This window comes from Falco cherrug, chromosome 4 (genome assembly GCF_023634085.1).
Source record: "Falco cherrug isolate bFalChe1 chromosome 4, bFalChe1.pri, whole genome shotgun sequence".
NCBI classification, from domain to species: Eukaryota; Metazoa; Chordata; class Aves; order Falconiformes; family Falconidae; genus Falco; species Falco cherrug.
In genome coordinates, this window is record NC_073700.1 from 99019388 (window position 1) to 99043088 (window position 23701).

At 43.0% G+C, this 23701-nt stretch overlaps 1 protein-coding gene across 1 annotated transcript; it reads right to left on the reverse strand.

Annotated features, from left to right (window-relative positions):
- Positions 1-3438: 3438 nt before the first annotated feature.
- Positions 3439-23249, reverse strand: BFSP2 (beaded filament structural protein 2). The gene is given in 7 exon segments (XM_055708548.1): positions 3439-3932; positions 4412-4543; positions 9710-9871; positions 12208-12364; positions 14248-14330; positions 14695-14865; positions 22643-23249. Coding segments are annotated over 7 exon segments (1416 nt in total). The 5' UTR covers positions 23102-23249; the 3' UTR covers positions 3439-3680.
- Between the last annotated feature and the right edge of the window lie 452 nt (positions 23250-23701).

Genomic DNA, 23701 nt, shown 5'->3' on the forward strand with positions numbered 1-23701 from the left:
CGCATAGCAAGTGAGGGGGAACGGAAATGTCCTTTTATGCAGCAGCTGGCTGTTAGATTGTGTTATCTGTACTCCCTGCATCCTGAGTCTTCGTAACAGCAAATGTCACAAATCTCTTTGTGGGTGTATAGGTGTGATAGATACTGCAGTAGAAGATAATAAAATCTGTTTTCTGGTTTTGGTTTTCTTAGGAAAACCACTGGGAAACATGTTCACCCATATTTAATTTAACAACTGCTAGACTAGAGGATAAATGTAAAGATAAATCAGTTTATGAACCTTAGCACTGACAAATAGTTGTGAAAGCCTTTAGTCTCTTGTTCTCAATTTCCCATCTCATGTGGTGAAGACTGTCAATGCTTAGATGGCATTCAGGCTGGCAAAGCATGCCGGAGGAGCTGTGCAAGCTATCAGTAATCTGTGGAAAAGTAGAGATTTCTTCACAAGAGCTTTAGTGCTTAATATGAGAGCACTTTGTTTTAGGAGGGCCAGATGTGCTACATTTGACTTCTGATGAACTATTCACAAAAATAGTATTTTCAGTGGGTTTTGGTCTTTGCTAGGGGTCAAGGGAAAACCTTCTGGAAATTCACTATTTACGCTTAGATGCTTCCACCTTTTCCAGCCACTTCCCCATGCTGGAATACCTTGATTTTGCATTTTCCATTCCAATGAATAATCTGCTTGTATTTTTGTGAAACTTGCTGCATCATTTGAACCTAACAAGGAATGGCATATTAGAAACTTCAAAAAATCCTTCCTTTCATATCACAGTATGATTGTAGATTCATAATTTCACCAGGTTTATCTCTGTCAGTGACATTTATAAAGAACAGTATTACAGTGGGCTAGCCAGCAGTGTCTTCATACCTGAGGCATCACCAAAAAATAGCAAAGAAATCTGATACCAGGTTGTATATTTTTATGCTATAGGATTAATTTGATTATTTATAGAAGCTATCTGATTACAGTGCACATGAGACAGAAAGAAAACCTGAAAACCTATCAGGGGGGTTCTATGAAGAAATATACAAATAATTTGTAAATTCTGTTTTCTTTCTCAAACCACAGTGAAACTGCTCTCGCTTAAGTGTCAAGAATGAGGGGGAGGATATGTTTCACTAATGTCAAAAAGTGACCACTCCTAGACAGCATCCACTTAACAACCCAAGGGTCTCTGCCATCTCATCCCTTGTACCACTGTTTGTATATATTTTCTCTCATCATCACTATCCTTGATGGAGTCTCAGCTTGGCAAGTTCTGCGTTGATATGTAAGAAGGTAGTATTGCTGCTCTGAGGAGCCAGCATTCTGTGAGGAAAAAAAAAAAAAAGGAATCTGCCATCATCTGCCTTTCTTTTTTGGTTGTTGTTGGGTAATCTCTTAATCCAGTACTTTTTTGTCAAAATCTTGAAGGTGGTACCTGCCAAACGGCCTTTTTGCAGAGATTAAATGAGGAATTGTTTGTCAATAACTGTATCAGGAAGGATTTTCCATGTGTGTGGGAATGTGCAAGGAAGGGCATGGCAATACATGTGTGCTGATTCTTGTTACTCTCTGGTGGATCATGTATGGTGGATTTGGAGTGCATTTGATTTTATCAGTCATTAAAAACTTAAGTACCTTTGTTAGCTAATATTTCAATTAAAGATCAAAATATCTACAGACTCTCTCTCATACATGCTGTATGCCATTACGTTCTCTAATATATGCCATTTCTCAGTAGTCTTTGAGTCTGCTTAATGAACTATGTTGTCACCCTGTGTAACTGTCGATACTGTAAAGTCCTAATCCAACACACGCATGTAGGGATAGCTTCATTCCTGGGCAGGGACTCAGGAAGGAAAGCCAGCCATCCACCTGAGATTTTGTGTGATGGGGGCCAAGGTTCATTATGTTCCTCTGAAAATGCAGGATCCATCTTGGCACTTTATATGACCACACTGTGAATTCAATACAATGAGGATATCAATATTTAAAATACAGAAGTCAGAAGTGAAAGATGACAAATCTTTTTCATCATACCATCAAAATAAGAGAATCTACTTAGGGTCACCTGCACGTTGATGCTATGTGGGTGTCTGTTGAAAAGAAGTTTGGCCAACCTGCCTTAAGGGATGTTGATATCAAGAAAGATCCAGGCATATAAAAAACCAAGTATCAAAATATATCAATAGATCAGAAAGTATCATATTTGCACAAACTGACACTCTGGCTAGGATATGCAGTATACAGTAAAAGGATGTGACCTGGACTGCAGACAACTACTGTTGCTCTCCTGCACCTTCAGCTTTTCCAGAAGTTTAGTTTAGAGTTAAAACACGTTTATTAAATGCTGCTGAGATGCTCACATGAATGCTTATGCTGACTTACGTATTGCAGAATTAATTGTGTTAACAGCACACTTGAACTGCTTCAGCATTATTTGATTTAGATTTCACACTAGTGAGCTGATGGTCTTGTGACACAACAGAGTGCTTGCCATTTCCACCTGGATGCTGTGTGCAAAGTGGAAGGGTAGTTCAGTCTTGGTATATTTGTACTGCAAAAAGGAAGAGTTTACTGGCTGTAGAGTGGAGGGCCTATGTCTTTAATCCAACCCCCTTCAGCTATCATGAAAAATACTGGAAGGGAAAAAAAAAAGTCAAACTAAACCCCTGATATTCTTTATTTTTATTATAATTTTAACAACATGAGTAAATTGAAATCTGTAAGCAAAGCAATTACATGAGGAGGGTCTAATAAAGTTGTTCAAGCTACAACCTACTTTGAGTGTTGAATCAAACTGAATAAAGCAGGCTGCTCTGATGGGGTTTTAGCTTCCACGAACATAATTGGCAGTGACATCTCCTTTTGCTTTAATGGCAATGGTCTTCTGTGGGCTGGGAGTTTCATAATCAGCTGAAAGTAAAAAACAAATAAAATTAATCACTACTACAGATAGGAAAATTGCTGAACCAAGTACTATCCTCAGTTCAGCTGGTGAAATCTCATCAACTTCAGCAGGATCTGTTTATAAAATAATTTCTCCCTGACTGGAGCAGAAGAGCAAGTCAAAATCTGTGGATCAGATTCTCAGGGGTTCCATGACTAGTGGTGATTAAGGATCTTTAAAAAGCCCAACCAAGCAACCCAACCACTGTAAAGGCATTTAAGGTTATTCCCAGAGGACAAACATTAAGAGTCTGAACTATGGTTTTTCACAAAAGGTACGGTCAGTTGGCCAGATTCTGTCCTCGGGCTTCAGGGCAGGGGGAACTTATATGCTTAGAAAGGGAGGTTCCCCAGGATCACAGCTTTAATATTTGGACTGTATAGTAGGAGGTCGAGGGAAGGCATAATGTACCCGAGGCAAGAAACAACACAGCTGCTTTGCAGCCACCAATGTAGCCCCCAGATTCTGTACTAGCTTTATAATCTCACATCTCAAATCTTCAGGGAAGCGACATGTAGACCTACTGGCATATTCCTAAGAGTCTTTCCGCGGCAGTGCTGGAAACCACTCATCTCCAATACGTCAGGAATCTCTGCACGACTGGATTCGGGGTGTTATTCCCCTTTGGCAACTGCTCCAAACGTCACCATCACCACTTAACCTTATGAAATACAAGAATCACCCTAGTCTTCCTGCTTCCAGCAACCTCACAACCCCTTCTCGGGGGGGCACATGTTCTCCATCCTCATGGCACACTTGCTTTTAAGGACAAGTACCTGCTTTGTTCTCCATCCAGAAGGCAGTGATACGCAGCAATGTCTTTCTCCAGCTGTTGTTTGCTGGTCAGCAGGTTTTCACGATCCCGCTGCTGCTGCTCGGTTTCTACTTTGATCTCTCCCATCTCAGCCTCCAGCTTGGAAATGACAGAGCCTAGGTTCTGCAGTTCGATGTCATGCCAGTGCTTGGCATCATATAAAGAGTTCTCCAGGCCCCTTTTCTATAAGGGCAGGACAGCAGACGTTAGAAGTCAGTTTTCCTATACTTCATAGTGATTTTTATTCAGGTTTGGCCAAAATCTCTATTGAATATGCTTAAAGTGGAGATGTAATATTTTGATAATTCCTTTCTTTAGATACTTTGAAAAATGTGTATTATCATTACAAAGGTTGAGCCACCGTGGTTACAAGGTGCAGATACTCTTCACGTTGTCAAGTACTACCCACCCAGCAATCTCTGTGAAATTATTATTGAGTATGAAGACACTGAAGATTGAAATCTGGGGCCTGGTTGTCAAATATGTTACACTTGGTGCACCATGTCAATCAAGAAGAGGCCAGAAATGTCTGGCATCTCTGGAAGCAGTATCTGCTGGAAAACGGAGTTTCTTAAGCCTGCGTGCCAAGACAGGAATGTTTTCCTCAGAAGGCATGTTGACTTTGCACAGAATATACCCACTGAAACCCCAACATTGCTTACCAAAGTTCTCAAAGATTCGGTTTCTGCTTGCAAGCTCTGTATTTTGCAGGCAGTTTCATGGAACTCAGTTCTAAGACCCTCCACCAGCTCTTCCTCCTGTGTTCGCACGGCAGCCATTGTTTCAGCCTGTTGCTAGTAAAAAATTGTGACTGTCACAGAATCATGGAATCATTTAGGCTGGAAAAGACCTTTAAGATCATTGAGTCCAACCCTTAACTTAGCACTGCCAAGTCCACCACTAAACCATGTCCCTAAGCACCACATCTGCAGGTCTTTTAAATACCTCCAGGGATGGTGATTCCACCACTTCCCTGGGCAGCCTGTTCCAGTGCTTGACAACCCCTTCAGTGAAGAAATTTTTCCTAATACCCGATCTAAACCTCCCCTGGTGCAACTTGAGGCCATTTCCTCTTGTCCTGTTGCTTGTTATCTGGCAGAAGAGACCAAACACCCACCTGCCTACAGCTCCTTTCAGGCAATTGTAGAGAGCCATAGGGTCCCCCCGAGTCCCCTCCTCTCCAAGCTAAACAACCCCAGTTCCTGCCGCAGCCCCTCATAAGACCTGTGCTCCAGACCCTTCACCAGCTTTGAAAGATACAGCCTATTCAAATTATGGTTTAGTTTCCTTACATACCAAACTGACAGTTAATATTTTCACGGTTTGTGGCAATTTTGACTTTAAGTTTGATTCTTGTATATTAAATCCCTCAGTTGAATAATTCTGAATACTTCTTAGTGTCAAAATTACCACATTTCCTATGCATTTACTGTAAAAAGGCTTATACATATAAGCATATATATTTTATCTACGTCAACAAAAGCTATTCACCATTGATACTAGTACATTTAAAATGACCTATAAAAAGAAAACGTTGCTGGATTTCTTCATTTTGTAGCTATACTACAAATTTTTTTTGAGTGTTTTTAAAGTGGTTTTTAAAGACGTAAGTGCTTTCACTTAGTCTACTGGATTTCAGAAGTATTCACAGCTTGATTTTTCACACAGGATTTGGTGAGTAAGAGCAAGTCATATCACAGAGTCAGAAAAATAATTTCTGTTAATTGAATTAAGGTATTCTTATGCCATTTCATGCTCTTGTTGCTTGCAGGTTTTTATGTGTTTAGTTCAGTCTCCTTGGAAATAGGTGAAGGAAAAGGTACCTGAGTGAAAATGTCTATACTTTTTAATGAGGGCTGAGATCATGGTTTTCAATCCAGAGCTCTGGGCTCTAGCAAATACAATTCTTCAGTCAAAACCTACATTTCTTCTAGTTGACACTAAAGTTAAACTATGCAAAATACTTCCATTCTACTGTGAAAATTCATCTTGACCCTGTCCTGCTTTTCTGATTATGCTTTCTTTTATTTTAAACGTAAGATCAAATTAAAAAAAAAAATCTGGGACCGTGCACAGGAAATAATTTCTGTAATTTTTTAGGGTACCATAATATGAACCCCACACCTTGGCTGTTGTGAATGAAATAATCTCAGGTGCAGAAGGTCATTTTAGTACCATTTCAGTCTCAAGCAGAACATAGGTTTATGAACCTGTGTTGCAGATGGCTGAGTTTCAATCCAGGCACCAAAACTGTCCTTTCCAGCAAATTGCACAGAGCCTGTATTTTCTAGAAATACTTTGTAGGGGCTTATGCTTCAGAGAGACGTAATCCCACCTCACTGATTCTGCTGAACCCAGCCTAGTGATCATGGACCTGCCATTCTGGAGTGATTTGCATCTCCTAAATTGTGTTGAGAGTGTAGTCTGCACGTTATTATGGTATGAAGACTATAAATGTCTCTTTTTAAAGTGATACATAGGGCAGAGAGGGGGCCTTTGCATCTATATTTATAGCCTACACCCATTACCTGAAGCCTGGCATCTCTCATTCACATTTACCCTGCTGGTGGCCCAAATGCTACCTATAAATCCAACTCACCATCACCACAGGTGATGCTGAAACTCCTCCAGGAGCTAGCCTGAGCTGATGTTAGTGATGTGAATGATAGAACAGGCAGGTAGAGTAGGTGGAGGTAGCCACAACAGGCACTAAATACTGAGGATGATACAGCAAATAAGCACACACTGAATGAGCTCCAACACTTTTGGTACACACAAGGTTTTCCCATCCTCCTTACAGAATTACCAGCTGAGTCGCCCTAAGAGTCCATGTGGAGGGTGCTGCTGGGTGTGACATTTGACCTCAGCTTTGGGATTCCTTCTGTAGAGAAGTGCAGACATGTGCCACTAGACAATTCGTGTTTTCTGGGGGCTCTGCTCTTCCTATTCCTGAGATGCTTCACAAGGCAGATGCTATACCGAATTGTGATGCCCACAAACAACTGGAGGGAAAGGATGAAATCGTTCTCCTAAATCTTTATCATTTTGGTGCTTGAGCTTCCTAGGAATGTGTGGATTTCAAGCACCTCTGTACAGTTCTGAGCCAGCCATTGTGCAAGAGTGCAGAATCTCTCATTAGTCTGTTTTTCGTGGAATCAAGATAATTAAAGTATGATATGGACAGAACACCAACACCAGGGTCTGATCAGCATGATATCTGCAGAAGGAAAGTGACTTTTATAAGATCTTTAGAGTTCTGAGAACATGTTGGCAAAGTAGTAAAGAAAGGAAAAACAACTGATATAATCCACAAGATTTTTCAAAACTTTTTATGAGGTCTCGCATAGGGGATGACAGAGGAAAGTGTGTAATTGTGTGCTCAGGGAAGAGCATTGCCATGGATCAACAGCTGGTCAAGAGACGGGACATGAAGAGGAGGATTAATGTCTAGTTCCATTATGACAGAAGCTTAACAGCTCGATGCCTCAAGGTTTACAGCCTTGGGGATGAAACATGAACTAGAAGGATTTATGGATGGCAGAAAGCAATACAGATCAGCAGTGAGCAGGGGTGGATGTGCGGAATCAACCTACATGAATGAACAGCACCACATCATTAAGTAAAGCATTTTTCAGGGGAAAATACTAAATAGCTTGTGTGTCTTACAAGGGTTTAAATCACTGCTGTCAGTTCAGGGAAAGGTTTTGAGCATTATGGACAAGAAAGTGCAGAGGTCAAACCAATGGACTCGAGTTTCGAGGTTATACTCATCTAAAAAAGTCCCATGTGAAGCCCTGTTAGGTATGAATGGAAATTGGTGTGTTTTGGTGTCCGAATACCTGTGAAAAATCTAGCCAAGACTGCAGGTCTAGTCAGGAGACAAAGCAAACGAGGCAAGTGAATTAGAAAATAACAATACTGCACTGACGTCTAAGTCAGTGCTAGGACGTCATTTGAAATACCTTGGTCTCACATTGTCACAGCTACACTAAAGAGTGGGTGCAGGTAAAGGAAATTAAAATATTAGGGACCAAGGAAAACCTCACACAGAGAGATTAAAGAAACTAGTAATGAATAGCAAAGTTGAGGAGGGAATGGCTCGCTCTCTGATGTTGCAAAAGAGTAAGGACAAATTTTTCACAGTGTGGATAACTGAATGGTGCAGCTTAGCCACATAAGATGGCATAAGTCCACAAGATTAGTTGAAAAAAGCTGAACTCTCATTATCTGTCTTAATAGGAATAATCTGAATAGATCTGTATGAAATACAAAACTGTATGAGATGTGAGATGCAAAACTGCATCATCTGGGTTTAATGAGAGGTATGCCTCGGGGAAAAAAAAATCTGGAATGTCATACCAGACCCTGTTCAGAACCAGAACTGATCTTTCCAGAAATCTGTGATGCTCTAATTCTTCCTCCCATCAAAAAAACCCCAAAACAGTATCAACTTAAACTAGTAGGAGCTTAGACCAAGAGGGCCAAGTAGAGATGGGATAGGTATAAAAGACACGTTAATGGGATCCAGTCATCAGTCTAATATGAGCTGGCAGTTTTCTCCCCAAATGATATCTCTGAGCATCTGAAAGACCAGATATTGAAGGTATGAAAGAAATAAGAAAGAAGTTGTGAGGGTGTGTTTGCACAGGAGGAGGAGAAAGTGGAACAGAAAAGGAGAAAGCAGGACAGAAAAGTGGGAACACTGAAAAATTTGGTGCTGTTCAAAGTAATGCTCATTTTGCTGAAACCTGGTGGTGGGCCAGGAAGAGAGATTCTGGGAGAAGCTTAGGAGGCTACTGAGGATGCTTAGGCTTTTCAGGGCTGCGTATGCTTTGTATGGAGGCACTGTCTGGGCTCGTGTAGTTATTACTGTGTCACCGATTTCCTTTGGGCTGTACGAGCTGAAAATCAGGCCCCTGCAGACCAACCTTATGAAAAATTTGTTGAGTAACAGTCTGGCATGCTCACAAACTTGATGGGACCTCTGGGTTAAACTCCTCTGGTTGGCTGGCTGGCTCCTTTGTTATCACTGTTGTCACAGGATTTTTCTTGTTTTGAAAACAGACACGTACTCAGAGCTTGCATTTATCTCTGAAAACGTATTTCTTACTTTTTTTCTTGCTGTTTGCTTTCACTAACCCTGAATCCTGTCATGGCAGTTCTGTACCATCGAACAGGGGAGGCTATGTTTTTGCAAAATATTTCTTATAGCACAGCTGTAGTTATGATTTGCTGTGCCATGCTCTGCTGTAATAGCCAACTCAGAATGAGATGGCTGCTAACATACAGGATCATCTGCTGATCTTAATGCTTCAGCTCTGCAAAAATACTTACTTCAGTCAGCCAATTTGGAAAATGTGTGATCCTTCATGACAGAGAAAAAGATGCATTAAAAGGCTGTTTCAGACTCAGTGTCAGGAGAGGAGAGGCCTTTTAAAGGCAATAGCTATTATCATCACTTTTCATTTCTAAGTTAATAGCCAGTTTTCCCACTGCTGCCAAAGGAAATAATATCAAGAAGAAACCCACAAGGAGTCTGTAGCTGTATAATTAGTGTAGAGCAATCTGTTTTGCCCTTTTGCTTTATAGACCCTTGTAAATTGTTCAGTGGAGGAATGATGCTAGGAAGAAGGGTAATAACTGTGGCTTATCCTACGCAGAAGGTATCAACTGATTTTTTTCTCTTAGCCAACATTTCAGAGCCCTTAGAAGGTTCACACAAATATTGGTAGGGCCATTTCCACCTGTGTGTACACATTTAACTCTGTGTATGCCAAGAAAGCCACTGATATTTATGAGTGTATTTTCCCATGAGCTTGGACCAAAATCCTTTAGATTTTTACCATCTTTTTTGTTTCAAGAAAAAAAACAAACATCCAACCCTCCAAGTTACTACAGAGTATTAGGTGTTGTGTTTGCTTCAAATCCACTAAGGTTAGAGTGGGCTACAGAGTGCTTACCTTGGTACGGAGCAGGGCACCTGTCTCAGCACGATTCTTTTCAATGTCTCTCTCCCAGTGGATTCTGATTTTTTCCAGTATGTCATCCAGGCCACTTCCCAGGGGAACATCAAGTTCTTCCAGCTGAGATCCAGCAAGCTGCTTGTATAATACCTTCACATCCTTGAACAAAAACAACAGACATAAAAGAAGGTGAACCGGACAACTGAATGTGGTAGCTTCAGAGGCTCGAGGAAGAGCTCTTTCAGTGCCACAGAGAGAGTAATTAAATTTGGTCCCAAAAGGTGTCTACATTAATGACTTCGTGCACTGGAGGGTTTCTTTTGCAGATGTGGATTTGCCTTGCTTCTGCATAGGGAGTCTTACTGCAGATCTGGGGTGCTAGAAGTCGTTTCCCTCTTGGTGGAAGGACACTGAAGCCCTACACCAAGGCACTGCCTGGAGCAGCCCCCACTCACAGTGGGAAGTTTCTGCATCAGTCAGAGCTTGACACATGCGTACTGTGCACCCAGGACCTGAACCCATCACAACTATATTGCCCATAAAGCTGCAATGTGGACTCTGGGTCAAGGAACTAACAGCTTACAGCAAATCAGACCCTGCTCTTCCCTCTCTGCTGCACCACTCGATAACAAAGACATGCATTTACTGGGAGATACAAGTTGTGCAAAACAGCAGGAGGTCTACAGCCTTGCAGCTTGTGCGAGCCACGTGTGCTTCTGTGCTTCTGTGCATGTACATGTTAGGTGAAGAGTACTGTCCTTGTCCGTGACAGCATTCTGTTCTTTATATATACGTGCTCCAAAAACATGTAAGCAGTAGAGAAATAGTGTGTTTAGAATTAGAATTGCATGCTTAAAGGTAGCACATCAGTTGTACATTGTGTTCAGGAACACAAGAATAAATGAGATTTGCACATGTATCTGAACTGTCTGGCACTATGATCTTTTTACATCAATCTGTTCATATGTGCTGTTAGCATAAGCAAAAATGTAGTGTAAAAGCCTCTGGGAACTGTGTAAACAATGGCCCCTGACAGTGGCAATACTGGAAAAAAACTGATGGAATTGTATGAATTACGAACCTGCAAGGATGAAAGCCTCAAAATGTGCCCACTCCAAGTTCATAAGAGCCTCAAAAGGACCTGACATGTATTACCTAGTGGGGGCACTTGAGGAAAGAAAGGTTTGAATTAGTTCAGAAAAATCCTTAGGACTTTCTGTCTCGAGCCAGAGCTCAGCTGAAGTAACTGCAATAGTTGCTTCCAGCCTTTATTCTATGACTTCTCTTGAGCAGCTTCCCTTGGTGATGCTGCCGTGGGAAAATCAAGTCTGTTCTGAGGTGGTTCTGCAAATGCTCAGATACTCCCAACGGGTAAAGAAAGGAGCATCCTTCTACCTTGCAGGGGCTCCTCGCTGGCTAAATGCAGAGCAGGAGGAGCTGTTGGAGAGGTGGTGTTCTCGTTACACCATGCATATGGGCAGAGAACAGCATCAGTGCCAGCTTTTCTGGTTTCACAGCAGTCATTGCAATACACAGAGGTTTAAGGGGGTTCCTGTATATTCCTAGGAATTTTCTGTTTTCCTTCTTATCAAAAATAACTTCTGTCTTTCTCATGCCATGCAGTGGTGTTGAAGCCACTGGTTATTTTCTGCAAGATGCCAGCCTTGGGATTAGCCTCATGAAAGTAGGGAGGGGATGAAGCAACCTCATCTTGGCAAACCACGTCACCGTATGCCTGCAATGTTGCTGAAATATGAAAATGCTGGAAAAATAACCTGTAAGAAATGTAAGGTAGGATAGTACCTTGCTTCTGTGAGGCATCTCAATTCAAGCTCTCTCTTACTTTTGAGGCATCCCCGCAATTGCTTGCTCTCCCTTATGTGGGATTAGTAGCAGCTCTGTATTCGAGCCTCCATCAGGTGAATGTAATGAGTAAGTGGGAAAGTATTGCAAAATTGGGTAATAATGGGCTTCCCTTCCAGCGGCCTGTCCCTGTGACTTGCTTCAGTGGTGTGTTGCGCAGGAGAGACATGGTTTTGGGAACTGAGCAGCTTGCTAAGCCAAGCAGGATATTTTCAGAAGAACCTGGTTAATGCTCAGTGTTAGTGCAGCAGGACCAGAGCTTGTTCCCTGCACATGCATTTTCTCTTTACATCTCTAGCTGAGAATCAGATCTCACTGTTGAGATGTCTACATACAGGACTGTGCAGCCTTGTGACCATCATGTGGTGTCTAGCAGGAAAGGAAGTGATGACATCTCTTCCATGTCATATTTATCAGATGAGAACGGGTTAAAACTTAAATGTAAGCAAATTGATCATGCTTCAGAGGTTAGCTCTTTAACAGAGAAGAGGTAAGTAGGAGGGGGTTTCAGGAGAATCCCCCCATCCAGATGGCAGGCAGACCTTTTTAGTGCTTCTTTGCACTAGATACATGACACCAACTGGGTGAAACAGGCACACGTTGGCTTTGCAGTGTGCTGAGTCTGGACTTACTTCTTCATGATTCTTTGACAGCAAAGTTAATTCTTCTTTCATGCTCTCTATCTGACTCTCCAGATCCATTTTAGTTAAATTAGCATCATCAATCACTTTATATAGGGAATTAATTTCATCTTCCACTGCCTTTCTGAATGGCTGTTCATTTTCATACCTGCAGAGAAAAAAAAAGAAAACCCCAAACCTTAATACAGCACAGCTCAGCAAGAAAAACCTGCTTTTTTTTTAAAATGACACCGTTTATGCTAATTAGCTCATGTGTCCCAGACAGAGACACAGAAACACAGAAGATATACTTTGCTCTCACCTTGTCTTGCTATACTTGAATTTGACTGCCTGAAGTACCCTGTCATTAACTCAGAGTGTAATAAAAGAGGCCAAGTTAGCAGTCTGCACTAGGGTGGTTATCAGCCTGATAGGATTCCTGAATAAGCACGGAGCGGCATGCGGTCTCTTGCTAGATCTGGTATTTAGACACAGTATGACTATGGGTGGCTTTTTCTCTGCTTGGCTTTAAAATGAGAATAACTGCTCATTCATCTACCTAAGAATTTTTCAGAGCTATGGTCAAAGAAAATATGTGTGCATCAAGGTTTTACTAATGGACAAGCTGATGTTTCAGGGTACCAGCCTGTGCTTAAGACCTAATGCCAGTGCTATTAAAATAAAGAGGAAATCTGAGTGGTTTGTTTGTCAACTAGAATTGCTGTTAAATCAAACGGCTCATTTCTAAATTGTGCCTGCAATGGTAAGGGAAATTGTGGCAGGCAGTTGCTATTTTATACTGCTGCTTGCTGCAATCGCTCTTGTTTTGTACCTTTTCATTTTAGGCTTTCCATTGAAAATGTGGCTGGGTTGCATGGTGAATCTGCTTCGGTGAGAGGCTTTTGTGTCAGACCTGGTGGCCAGGGAGGCTAGACAGGAGGGTTTTCAGGTTAGATGGGACCCAGCTTCATAAACAAGTCCTGCACTCTGCCGCCCCTTGAGAGCCACCTACTTTGCTGGAAGTTCAAGTGCTTGGGAAAGTGGCAGGTGATCCCAGTGAGAATTAGGAGCGCTCACTATGCAGTGGATTGATCTGACATTGGTTTTGTTATGTAGACTGCTTGTCCGAGTCAGATGACATTTTTAAGAAATATTTTTTAAAACTACTTAAAATGTAAGTGTAACCATGTACATAAAGACATAAAAAGAGTATCTCAGACTTGTACCTTTCTGAAATAAAAGGCAAACCTAAGAACATGATTAACACACTTTTTGATGTGATTAAATAAAATAATACCAGAGAGAGAGAGAGAAGTGTAAGGGATGATAAAAATCATAGGAGATAAAAATCAATTAGTTTGAAATACAGTTTATGTGTCAGATCTTGCAAAAAGCTATTTGTAAATGAATGAGTTCATTATGAGTAAATCTAGAAGGACCACATCTCCTGAGTAAAGAGCTTCATGCACTCATGTACATGAATATTAGGCTCTGCAAACAGAAAGACATTAAAAAAGTAGTTTGTCAGTATGTAAGATCTTCTTCTACTGTTCATTTCTTTCAGTAAAGACAAGGAAAATCAGTGCAGCCTGTTTCTGTTTTCTTAACTAACGTTTCCACACTGATGTTTGTAGTGGTGCAATTTTTGCTTTTCAGCTGCTGCAGCAGAATGATTGTTACTTCCAAAACCACTCATGTGGTACCAAAAATTAAAACTAAAAAGTACATGGAAGTTTGTCTTTATAAAAATGTCAACCCAAATTTGAATGAATACTGACCTCTCAGTAAATCAATGGTTGTATATCAAAGAATAGCTTAAGTAGTTTTGCTAGTGCACATTTTTGTTACTATAAATCTTCAAAATCTTCCAAAATAATGCTAGCATCGTAATTATTTTGCTGTTACAAACCCCCTCCCAAGTCAAATGGTTGAATATTCAACTTAAAAGAACAAGCCCGTTCTACTCACTGAGTGTTACTCCCCTATAGAGTAAGCATTTGCCAAAGCAAAGTTTCAAAGAAAGTGGCCAACTAGGTGCCACCACAAGACTACCTGTCTTTAAAGTCTTCAGCACAGGCTTGAATGTTCTCGGTGTGCAGCATAAGACGAGCATTTTCAAGGACTGCTTCACCCACCTAGAAGAAAGAGAAAACAGAACTCAAGCAATGAAGAGCTTCAGCACATTAGCTATGTGCACTGTACGTGTATCTTAAACAGATGTATAGGTTTGATTCTGAAAATAGTCCTTTAGCCTAGGGCTGTTTAAGTGACTCATTCCATATAACAAATGAATTTTGTACATATAAATTCACAAATTCTCTGCAAATAGGCTGTAATTTGTTATCGAACTGTTCATTGCTCCTAAGCATTCATCTTCTTGTGGAAACACATTTATTCTGATCGTCAGCTGGTCACAAGGGGCAAAATTCATTACTGCGCGCAAGGTACGTTCATCATTTTAGTCCCACTTACATTTTCTAAATACAGTTTAAGTAGCACTTATGCAGTTCCTATTCTACTTCCCATATCAGCAGTCCTCTTCAGGGTTGTCATCTTCAGTGAGCCAAGGGATACTTGTTGCTCATGCCACCTGTGAGCCGTCCTCAGCTCCCAGAGCGTCACTTTTCTTCTCTGATGGAATCCTGTAAGCTCTTGCGAAAGATATGTGACCTGAGGAGCAGGCAGTCTTCAAAGATTATTACAGTGAATGTGAAGTGCTTTGGAAAGATTGTGCAAATAAGACAGACCATGGTATCATTGCTTTGGCTCTGGGGTCTATCTTTAGTGCCTAGGATGCACTTTGAGGGGTAAGCAAACTGAAAGGCTTGTGACATAGCAGCTTGTTGTGATTCAAGGTTATATAAAATGATAAAAAGGTAAAAAAAGACCACTGCCTGCCCTGAAGTCACATGTGCACTGAGCTATGGAGGTGACCAAAGACATGCGGAGTTTGGTACCAGGCTTAGAGCGATCACCTCTGCAAATACCTGTCTGGGGCCTCCAGCCATCCCATGGTCCATGCTGTCACTCGGGAGGAGCTCCACTGAACATCTCTTGGGTCTTTTTCAGGAGATACACATGGAGATTTGTAGTTGAAACTAAACCACCACATGAATAAGAGAAGCTTTTTTTATGTGGGCCAGGAGAGTTCTTGAAGCAGGAATGTTTCTTTAGATAATTAAGTCTGCAATTAAATGAGCTTGCAAATTCCCCTGAAGCATTCTGCTCCCCTGAGGTGAAACGGGCCATGCAATATGGAGACATCAAGGCTGCGTCCAGATAAGTTACCTCAAGTACCGCCAAGTGGGAACATTGCCTTAGTATGGCCCCACCTGCTTTTTGGCCTGCTGCTTGGTGACAGGGTGGAGGTGGACATGCAAGGCTGAAGCATTTCTACATGGTAACTAACATTCACCCTTACTGCTTACTGCTAGAGCTTACTGCTCCAGATGTTTTACGAATGGTTGGACAAACAAATATGAAATATCTGAAGGCATCTGATGAGGAGAGGTCTGGAGGAATAACCTATTCCCCACATTGAGATGTCCATAATGGATCATGAAGTTAAAAGCACTCTATATCTTTTAAATCAGAGGAGGCACGAGAGTTAAACAAAGTGGTTTGCTTACTTCTCACCTGCTGTAAGGAACAAAAAGGAAAGGCAGCTGTGGCTGGAAGCCTGGGACTGGAACTCTGTTCCTGCCAGCTCCAGCTTGGAGCTTAGCTTCCAAGGGAAACAGAGCTCATGCCATTGCATGGGCGGCCAATTTTTCTTTAATAACTCTGTGATTTCTTAGCCAATTCCAACCAAATGATCGAGGGGTAGGCCACCTCAGGGACATGCAGCTCTAACATGTTTCATGGAAATAGCATCTAGGCAGAGGAGAGAGGTCCCATGAATACTGTCACTGGGCAAAAAAGTCCCAGTTTTGGCATAGAGAAAATTAAGAGAGCGCAGTGAACGCGCAGGAGGCAGAGATGTTATGAAAGCCCCAGATGTGGGAAAGAGATGGTATCTCACAGCACACCAGCCAGCTCTGCTGTGCGGCACACAAATACAGAAGACTTTATATGCTCTCTCGCACGTAGAACTGGCTCTTCTTTATTGTTCACCCCCTTATTTCCTTCTCCCTGCTTTTTTGCAACCCCACTTTGCCAGCACTGGCCTAACTCCTCAACTCCTGGGTCGTCCCTTCTGCAGCATTTCAGAGTGGCTGGCCAGACCCAGGACTTTGCGGATGTGCTGCTCTGCTAGCCTCAGGTCCCCTTGCACCAGGAAACCTGAGTTTCTCCAGAAAGATGGAGAAAAGACATTTAGTTTTTACATGCCAGCAGCATGGATGTAGTAGAAGCTCTGAATTTTTTGGTGTTTTTTCCTTCTTCCTTTTTTCTTTTCTTTTCTTTCCTTTTTTCCTACAGAAGTTATTTTGTCTTCCTGCCAACTCATACATGTGTGGATCTTCATAGAAGCTTTTATTTTTTTCCCTGACTCAAATCAGGAAGCAGAAATGCTGCCCTGTGATTTGCCCTGTCCTGTCAAATCAAACTTATTGCCTCCGGTAGTGAGCCCACACGGTTACAGTATTTGACCTAAAGTCTGATGAAAATGAATGTCTTTGAGAGAACTGGGAACATCCCATGAGGAAAAGTAGCATTAAATCCTGTGAGCTGCACAGTGCCACACAGAGGTATGTTAATGGCTAAGTTTAGAGGCTGAATGCAGTGTAAAATGGCTGCAATGAAAGCAGAAGGGAATAGCTGGTGATTTGCTGCTGCTGGATTTCTGCCTTATACGGAGACAAACTGCAAGTGCTTTTCAGTAGCAATCTTACAGTTTTATGGAGTCATTTGAGGTGACTTCTCACCTACCCCACAGTGGATGTCTTTACCAGAACCCTGGTAGCACACATTCCTGAGGACTTCATCAAAATCCAACTCCCCTCTTCATAGACCAGCAGCTAATGACAACGGTTCAGTGAAAAAGTCCAGAGCTTTCCAGAACTGCACACAAACCTGAACTGTGCCATATAAGTAAAAATGTTATAAAGAAGTCTAATGTTTGGAAGGCTTCAGGGATGAATGTTGCAGTGGGAGCCAGCACTTTCAGCCCTCCTGGAAATCAGCTGCGTATGCTTCAAATCCAACAGTAAACTTAGGATAAACAATGACACGGTAGTTTCTGTGTAGAAACCAGGTTTCCTGAAAAATTACCACGGGATCTGTGAAAGCCCTTTCCTAGGCTTCAGAAGAAGAAATGTAAGACTTCCATCTAGTGGCTCTTTTGTTTGATTTAATTCTCCTAATAATCAACAGCTGGGTGCAAACATGCAGCATTAGTGACATGGATTCGTAGCTACATTGCTGACACACATACCAAAATGCATGAGGCAGGAGTTTTGGAAACACCCTTCTTTGTGTCCATTGGAAATGAGAGGGTTTGCAATGCTGCAAGCACTTAGACATTGCCGCCTCTGCTTGTAAAGCAGAAGGCAACACTGTCCTGCCTTGCAGGGCTTCTGGGAGGCTTAAGTCACTGATGCTCATGTGGCATTTAAATGGACAAAATGAGAAGTGTTTTAAAAATGCAAATGTTATTACTAATAATAGCTCCTTTAAGTCACATACTGTCTTTCGACACTTGGATCTGTGATACACATACACCTTTTGAACATGATTTTTTTCAGCTCTTGAATTAACACTGAATATTTGTGGTATAAAACATCATAACTAAAAAGCAGCAACAATTTTCTTTAATTTCATTGCGGTTTTATGGACATGAAAATGCAATTTTCATTTTTAGGAAAAAAAATCAAAATCTGCATCAACATACTGGCCCATTTACTGGGTTATGACTGGTAATAAGGAAAACTAGCTGCTTCCAGGGAGTTTGCAGGCTCCAGCCTTGATAAGGTGTGATGGTGATACAGACACTTATGGGGAGAACTTATCCCTGCTGACTGGCAGTGTTTGATTTTTAAGAGAGATCTGACCAAGCTTGGCATTGCAAGATTTAATATGTCTTCCAGATTCTTAGCTATGTTTTATCGATAGCTTTGTATAGTTTTGCTGTTCTTACAAATGCCTAAATCTTTTCTGAATGCTGCTAAATTTGTGGCCTCAGGTGTGGTTTAAATATTTATGTAATGGAAAATTATCTGGCTTTTAAGTTCACTTCAGTTAAAGCAAATGATGCCTCTGTGGAGAAAGATCAGAAGATGGCGGTCTAGGCTTCCTTTCCACACACAGAAGGAAGTGGTTGGTATCAGCCCATTGCCTCCAACATGTTTTAATTCACGACTAAATCAAGCTAAAAGCATGCAACCCCATGCTTGCTGCTCAGGTGCCAAGCAGTAAAATCATAACGCTTTTGGTCATGCTTTCTGTGCTGAACCCCTTCTCAGAGCCTGAAGGAGAAAAACTCAAAGGTAGCAAGAGTGGCATTTGTTGCATTGCCTCGGGAAAGGTAATACCTAGAGACAGGCTGGCAAGATTGATGGGTCCTTTGCCGATCCCTGCTGCATCCAGGAAAAAACTTCATTTATACATTATTTTCTGAGTAAACAGGCCTGCATCAAAGAATGCCTGGTTCTCAAAGCAGGAGGTAACTCCTAAAGAAACAATCTGTAAAACCTGTAATGTTGCCTAAGCACAAGGAGGAAACCTCCGCGCCCCACCTCACAGCTGTAGGTGAAGGTAGTCCAAGGTTGTGCTGTTGGAGGTGGCTGAGGACATAATTAAACCTACTTTATTGCCATCCTCTGTACGGCAGTTGACCAAGCTCTGCACCATTTTGTGGGAGTTCATTGTGCCCTTAGATGAGTAGCAGAATGCTGTTTTGCCCATTTACAGACACTACACATGGTGTTGGCGTTAGAGTGTGTTACAGATAATACTCAGCTGCTCCTGGCCCCACAGCAAATAAATTACTGGGTGCGAGTCCAAATGCGGCGATTCCTCAGGCTGTGGGCCTCCAGGCTTAGTACTAACACTGAGTAAATGCTGACAGTAAGTCCAGGTGCAAATAAAAGTATCTCTATGGAAAAACGGTGATTTTTCAGATGCTGCCGACCATGCACAGGAATCACAGCAGTGATAACATTGGTCCAGGATGTTGATTCCTTCTGCTTTTGTGTTTACTCCTGTGATCTGAACCACGCTACGTGCCATCTCATAGACAAAATAAATCTCTGTGTCTCCCACTCAGCCGTAATTGAATGGTCACGGAGGCTGAGCTACCCGCTCCTCTCCATACACTCACTGAGACTGTTTCAAGCATCTGCTCTTCTCAGGTGCTACCCTGCTCTGTGGGAAGGAACTGCCATTACAAACAACCTCCTATTCTGCAGAAGTGACACATTTGATTAGAGAGAGATTTTCCCACAAGAAGACCAGGATAAAGCCTGCAGAAAAGGAGTATGCCCAGGGTAAAATGCGATGAATTTGTATTTCTGTCACATGAATTCCTCTCCGCAAGGATTTCTCATTTCCTGCAAAAAATCCTCCCATTTTGTGCCTGTCCCAATTAGTGTGTGTCCACCTGCTCTGCTAAAAACCAGCTGCCCGGGCTGATAATTAATGCTGTGAGCTGGATAGCAGCTTCCCATCATTCAGCTCCTGTCAGTGATCCCCTGCTGCAGTAATAGCTCTGACAATTGCAATGAAACACGAGTGGTTTTTCCCCTGAGGGAGCCTCCACTCATACCCTCCGAGTCACTCATTGCCACATTTTTCCCCAAGCTCTGTCTCTGGGAGAAATGCTGGCACCCGGTTGTTATTGCTGGGAGGACAACTACTTGAAATTTGGGATGCTGGAGCACATCCTAGGAAGGGCAGGAGGGAAATGGAACCTCGGGTCCGCTGGGGTCTCTCCTACCCCACTGTGGAGATGAGCCCATCACATTTCTGATTTTGGGACCAGGAGAGCCCTGTGTGGCCATACCCTTGTCTTCTCACTAGCAGTGCAGGAGGAAGGGGCTCCTGTCTAGATCCCACCCCCACTTGTGTATTTTCCTTCCCTGCTTCTTGTTCAAAAACTGTTCCTATTGTGGACATTTGGGTTAAACCAGGTGGCTGCTTAAGTGGCTTTCTGCCCTAAAACTTTCACAGCTGCTTCATGCGAATGGCACCAAGGGGTTTTATGGCTGCCAGGCACCCCTCCCGGCTGAATTCACAGGGCTGGCAGGGAATGAAAATGAGTCCTCAGATTTTGCAGTAGGCTGAAAGAAGTATATGTCACATTAAGGTGGATGTGGACATCTACACAAAATCTATTTACAAAAAATACATCTAGAAATGTATCTTCCAGGTATCTCTCATTTCTGTTCACCCGCTCCTGGACACCTTTTACTTTTCCTACTGGGACGTGCCGTGGCAGGAGGGTCTGACTTCCTGTGATTGCAGCCGTTTCTGCAGCAACTGATTTTGATGCAGCTTTAATAAATGTGACAGTTTCAGTGTCGATGCTGGCATACTTTTAGCAGTTAGCTCCAGGGTGAATGAGTGGGGCTGGATGAGGTCCTACTTTCATTTTGGTTAGATGCTTATTATAAAAAAAGTGAAGAAACCTATTAGTCAGAACTGTACATAGCAGCTCAGATTATATCTGAGAAAGTCAAAACCCATTAAGTGATGCCTCTTTTATTGATTTAATTGAAGTAATTCAGAAAACTTTATGTGTTCTCTAATGTGTTTTAATGGTGAAGTAGATATGGATGGTGCTAATCTTTTTCTCTTATTTTCTGTGTTACTTGCAAATGCTACTACTACATAGCTCTATTTTTCTGATTTTATATAGGAAGAGCCCAATATTCAAGCCAGATTTCATTATGAGCTGCTCTTACTCATAAAGAGAGGAGGGTAGAAGCAAGGTGGCAGGATGACAATATAAAGAAAGGTTAAAAGGAAAGCCATTTGGGTGAAAAATTATTATATGAGTAGATTCATCTGCACTACAAAGTTGGGGTTTCCTATAAAGAAATACCAAACAGTCCTTCCTAAGGTACCCACGGTTCTACTTTTTTTGATCTTAACTGTAAGCCCTGGTAGTTTTTACAGGTGAGGTCTACAACGGCAGAATGGGACACACCTAGAAAACACGGGATAGCGGCTGTAAAGCATTAACCCCCATCTCCCATCATAGTCCCCATGTACCTCAGTGAGATGATAGGTTCAAGGGTGTGGCTTTTCGTAAGCACCCCATATTCAGAGCACCCATTGGCTTCAGCAACTAGCCACTTCAAGAAGCTTTATAGAAATATAACTTATATTAGCAGCAACAATTAGTCATTCACCAATACAAAAAGATAACAGCTGTAAAAGTCGGTGCTTAACTGGGTGTTTCTGCTGGCACGACCTTTGTTCAACAAGCTTACACCGCCGCATTCAGGGTTCAGATGACATTTGTAGTATTCTGGGTGAAGGTCTGCCCTAAAAATTCAGCACACCATAAAAATACACCTTCTTCTATGCTGGAGTAAAACTCTGGCCAGCCCAACGTAAAACACACAATTGTCCCAGGGAATTTAAAAGTTGTCTTTCAGGCTTTCTGGGGACCCACCGACGGCATGTTCTGTGCCTGCACCAGTGCTGCTGGGAAGAGATGTGCAAGATGCTGGGTTCCAGCTCTTCAGGGTCCTGTCCGCTCCCGCTGGCTGGGAGTCGAGAAGCCAGGACTTGAGAGGTGCCCTGAGACCTCAGGGGACAAAGCCCCATGTATGCTGCAAGCAGGACATCAGCCTGTAAAGTCTTACTGGTCTTACTGGTCAGCAAAAGAGCTGCTGCTTGTCCCCGAGGTCAATGCAAACACCATTTTGCACCCCCACAATAAACACTCTCCCAAAGAACCCGCAGCCTGTGCCGTATGGAGAAGGTGGGAGTAAGGGATAGCAGGGTGGTGACAAAGGGAAAGAAAGGAGTCACTCATTTTTAGCCATGTAATTATTATTTTTAAATAAATAGACCTTTTGAAAATGTGATTAAGCGAACAAGGGAATCAAGTAAAAATCTGAATTGCTAATGAAAGAAACCCAACCAACCAATGTGCTTATAATGATATCATGTTGAGGGAAAAAACCTAATTCGGTCCTAGCAGTTGTCTTTTAATAATTTTGATGCTCAGTATAATAACCACAGCTAAGAAAAAAAATAGTATGAAAAACCCCCACCCATTTTAATCAGCCCAGATATCACGCCTTGGGGTGCATTTCAATCACCCCCATGTGCAGGATGCCCAAGGCAATTCTCCTGCTTAATAGGCATTTTCCACAACACACTGTGAAATGATAATGCTAATTATCATGAAGACAGATTTAAAACCCTCCGTCTAGGGCACCGTGCCTTGAAATCAGGCGGCATTCATCAGCAGCATCAACCCTCACCGCTCAAGGTTGCTAACTACTCCTGAAGCTCCCCCTGTCCCCCCTGCTGCCAACAGCACTCCGGTGCTCACCTGATGGTAAATGGCCTCCCAGTTTTCCCGCAGTGCTCCCCAGCTGCCCACGCTGGCCGCTTTCTTGTCCAGGTAGACTCTGATGTGCTCCTCTAGCTCTTGGTTGACCTGCTCGAGAGCTCGCACCTTCTCGATGTACTCCACCAAGCAGCCGTTCAGGCTCTCATAGGAGAGACCCCTGCCCTTCTCCAACCCCGGGGCCAAGGGCACAGCAGCAGAGGAGCTGCGCAGACCCTGGAGGAAGACGCTGCTGATGCCCAGGGCTCTGCGGGACACTCGGGTGCCCAAGCTGCTCACGCCGCCGGTGGGGACTGTTCCCACGTAGACGCCGGGGGGTCTCAACAGGCTCCCTCCACCCCCGACACTCACTCGGCGGCCAGGTGGCCCCGAGCTCTCGGCCGCGGAGGAAGAGGGCTGCTGCCCCCCCAAGAAGGACGACCGGCGCCTCGGCAAGGGCATGCTGCCGCTCCAGCCCGCCGAGCACCGCCGCTCAGCCCGGCCGCCTTGCCCCGCACTGGCGGGAGGGATGTGCCGAGCCCAGCAGGTTGGGGCTTGCGTGGGGTTTCGGCTTTGTGTGACGGCTTTCTGGAAGGGGGGCTTTGTGCTGCCTGGGAGCGCCTGTCACATTGTCTGGGCGGCCGCTGGGTCAGCAATCCCATTTCAGGGGAAATCTCTCTGCTGCTGCTGCTGCAAATGTGGCAGATGAGAAGCACAATGGTGTTTACAGGGAGAGCGGGACGGGGATTCAGTACGACGTACGTGTTAAAATACCAGCAGTGTTTTCTACACTGACACCCAGATGATTTCCTACCCTTATACCCGCAGGTATCTACACCTATGTTACAAATGCATTGGCTGCTCACACCCATGCTTGCTCCAGACTGTCTCCTGCGGCAAGATGTTACCTAAAGTTAGCAAAACCCAAACTTTTGAAGAGCCAGCAGGGACATGGCCAGGCAGAGCTGAGCCAGCCTTTCGCTGCCACAGAGCCTCGAATGCTCCCTCGGCCCTGCTGCAGCTTCTGGATTTCTCTGCGCTTTGGCTTCACCACTCGACCAA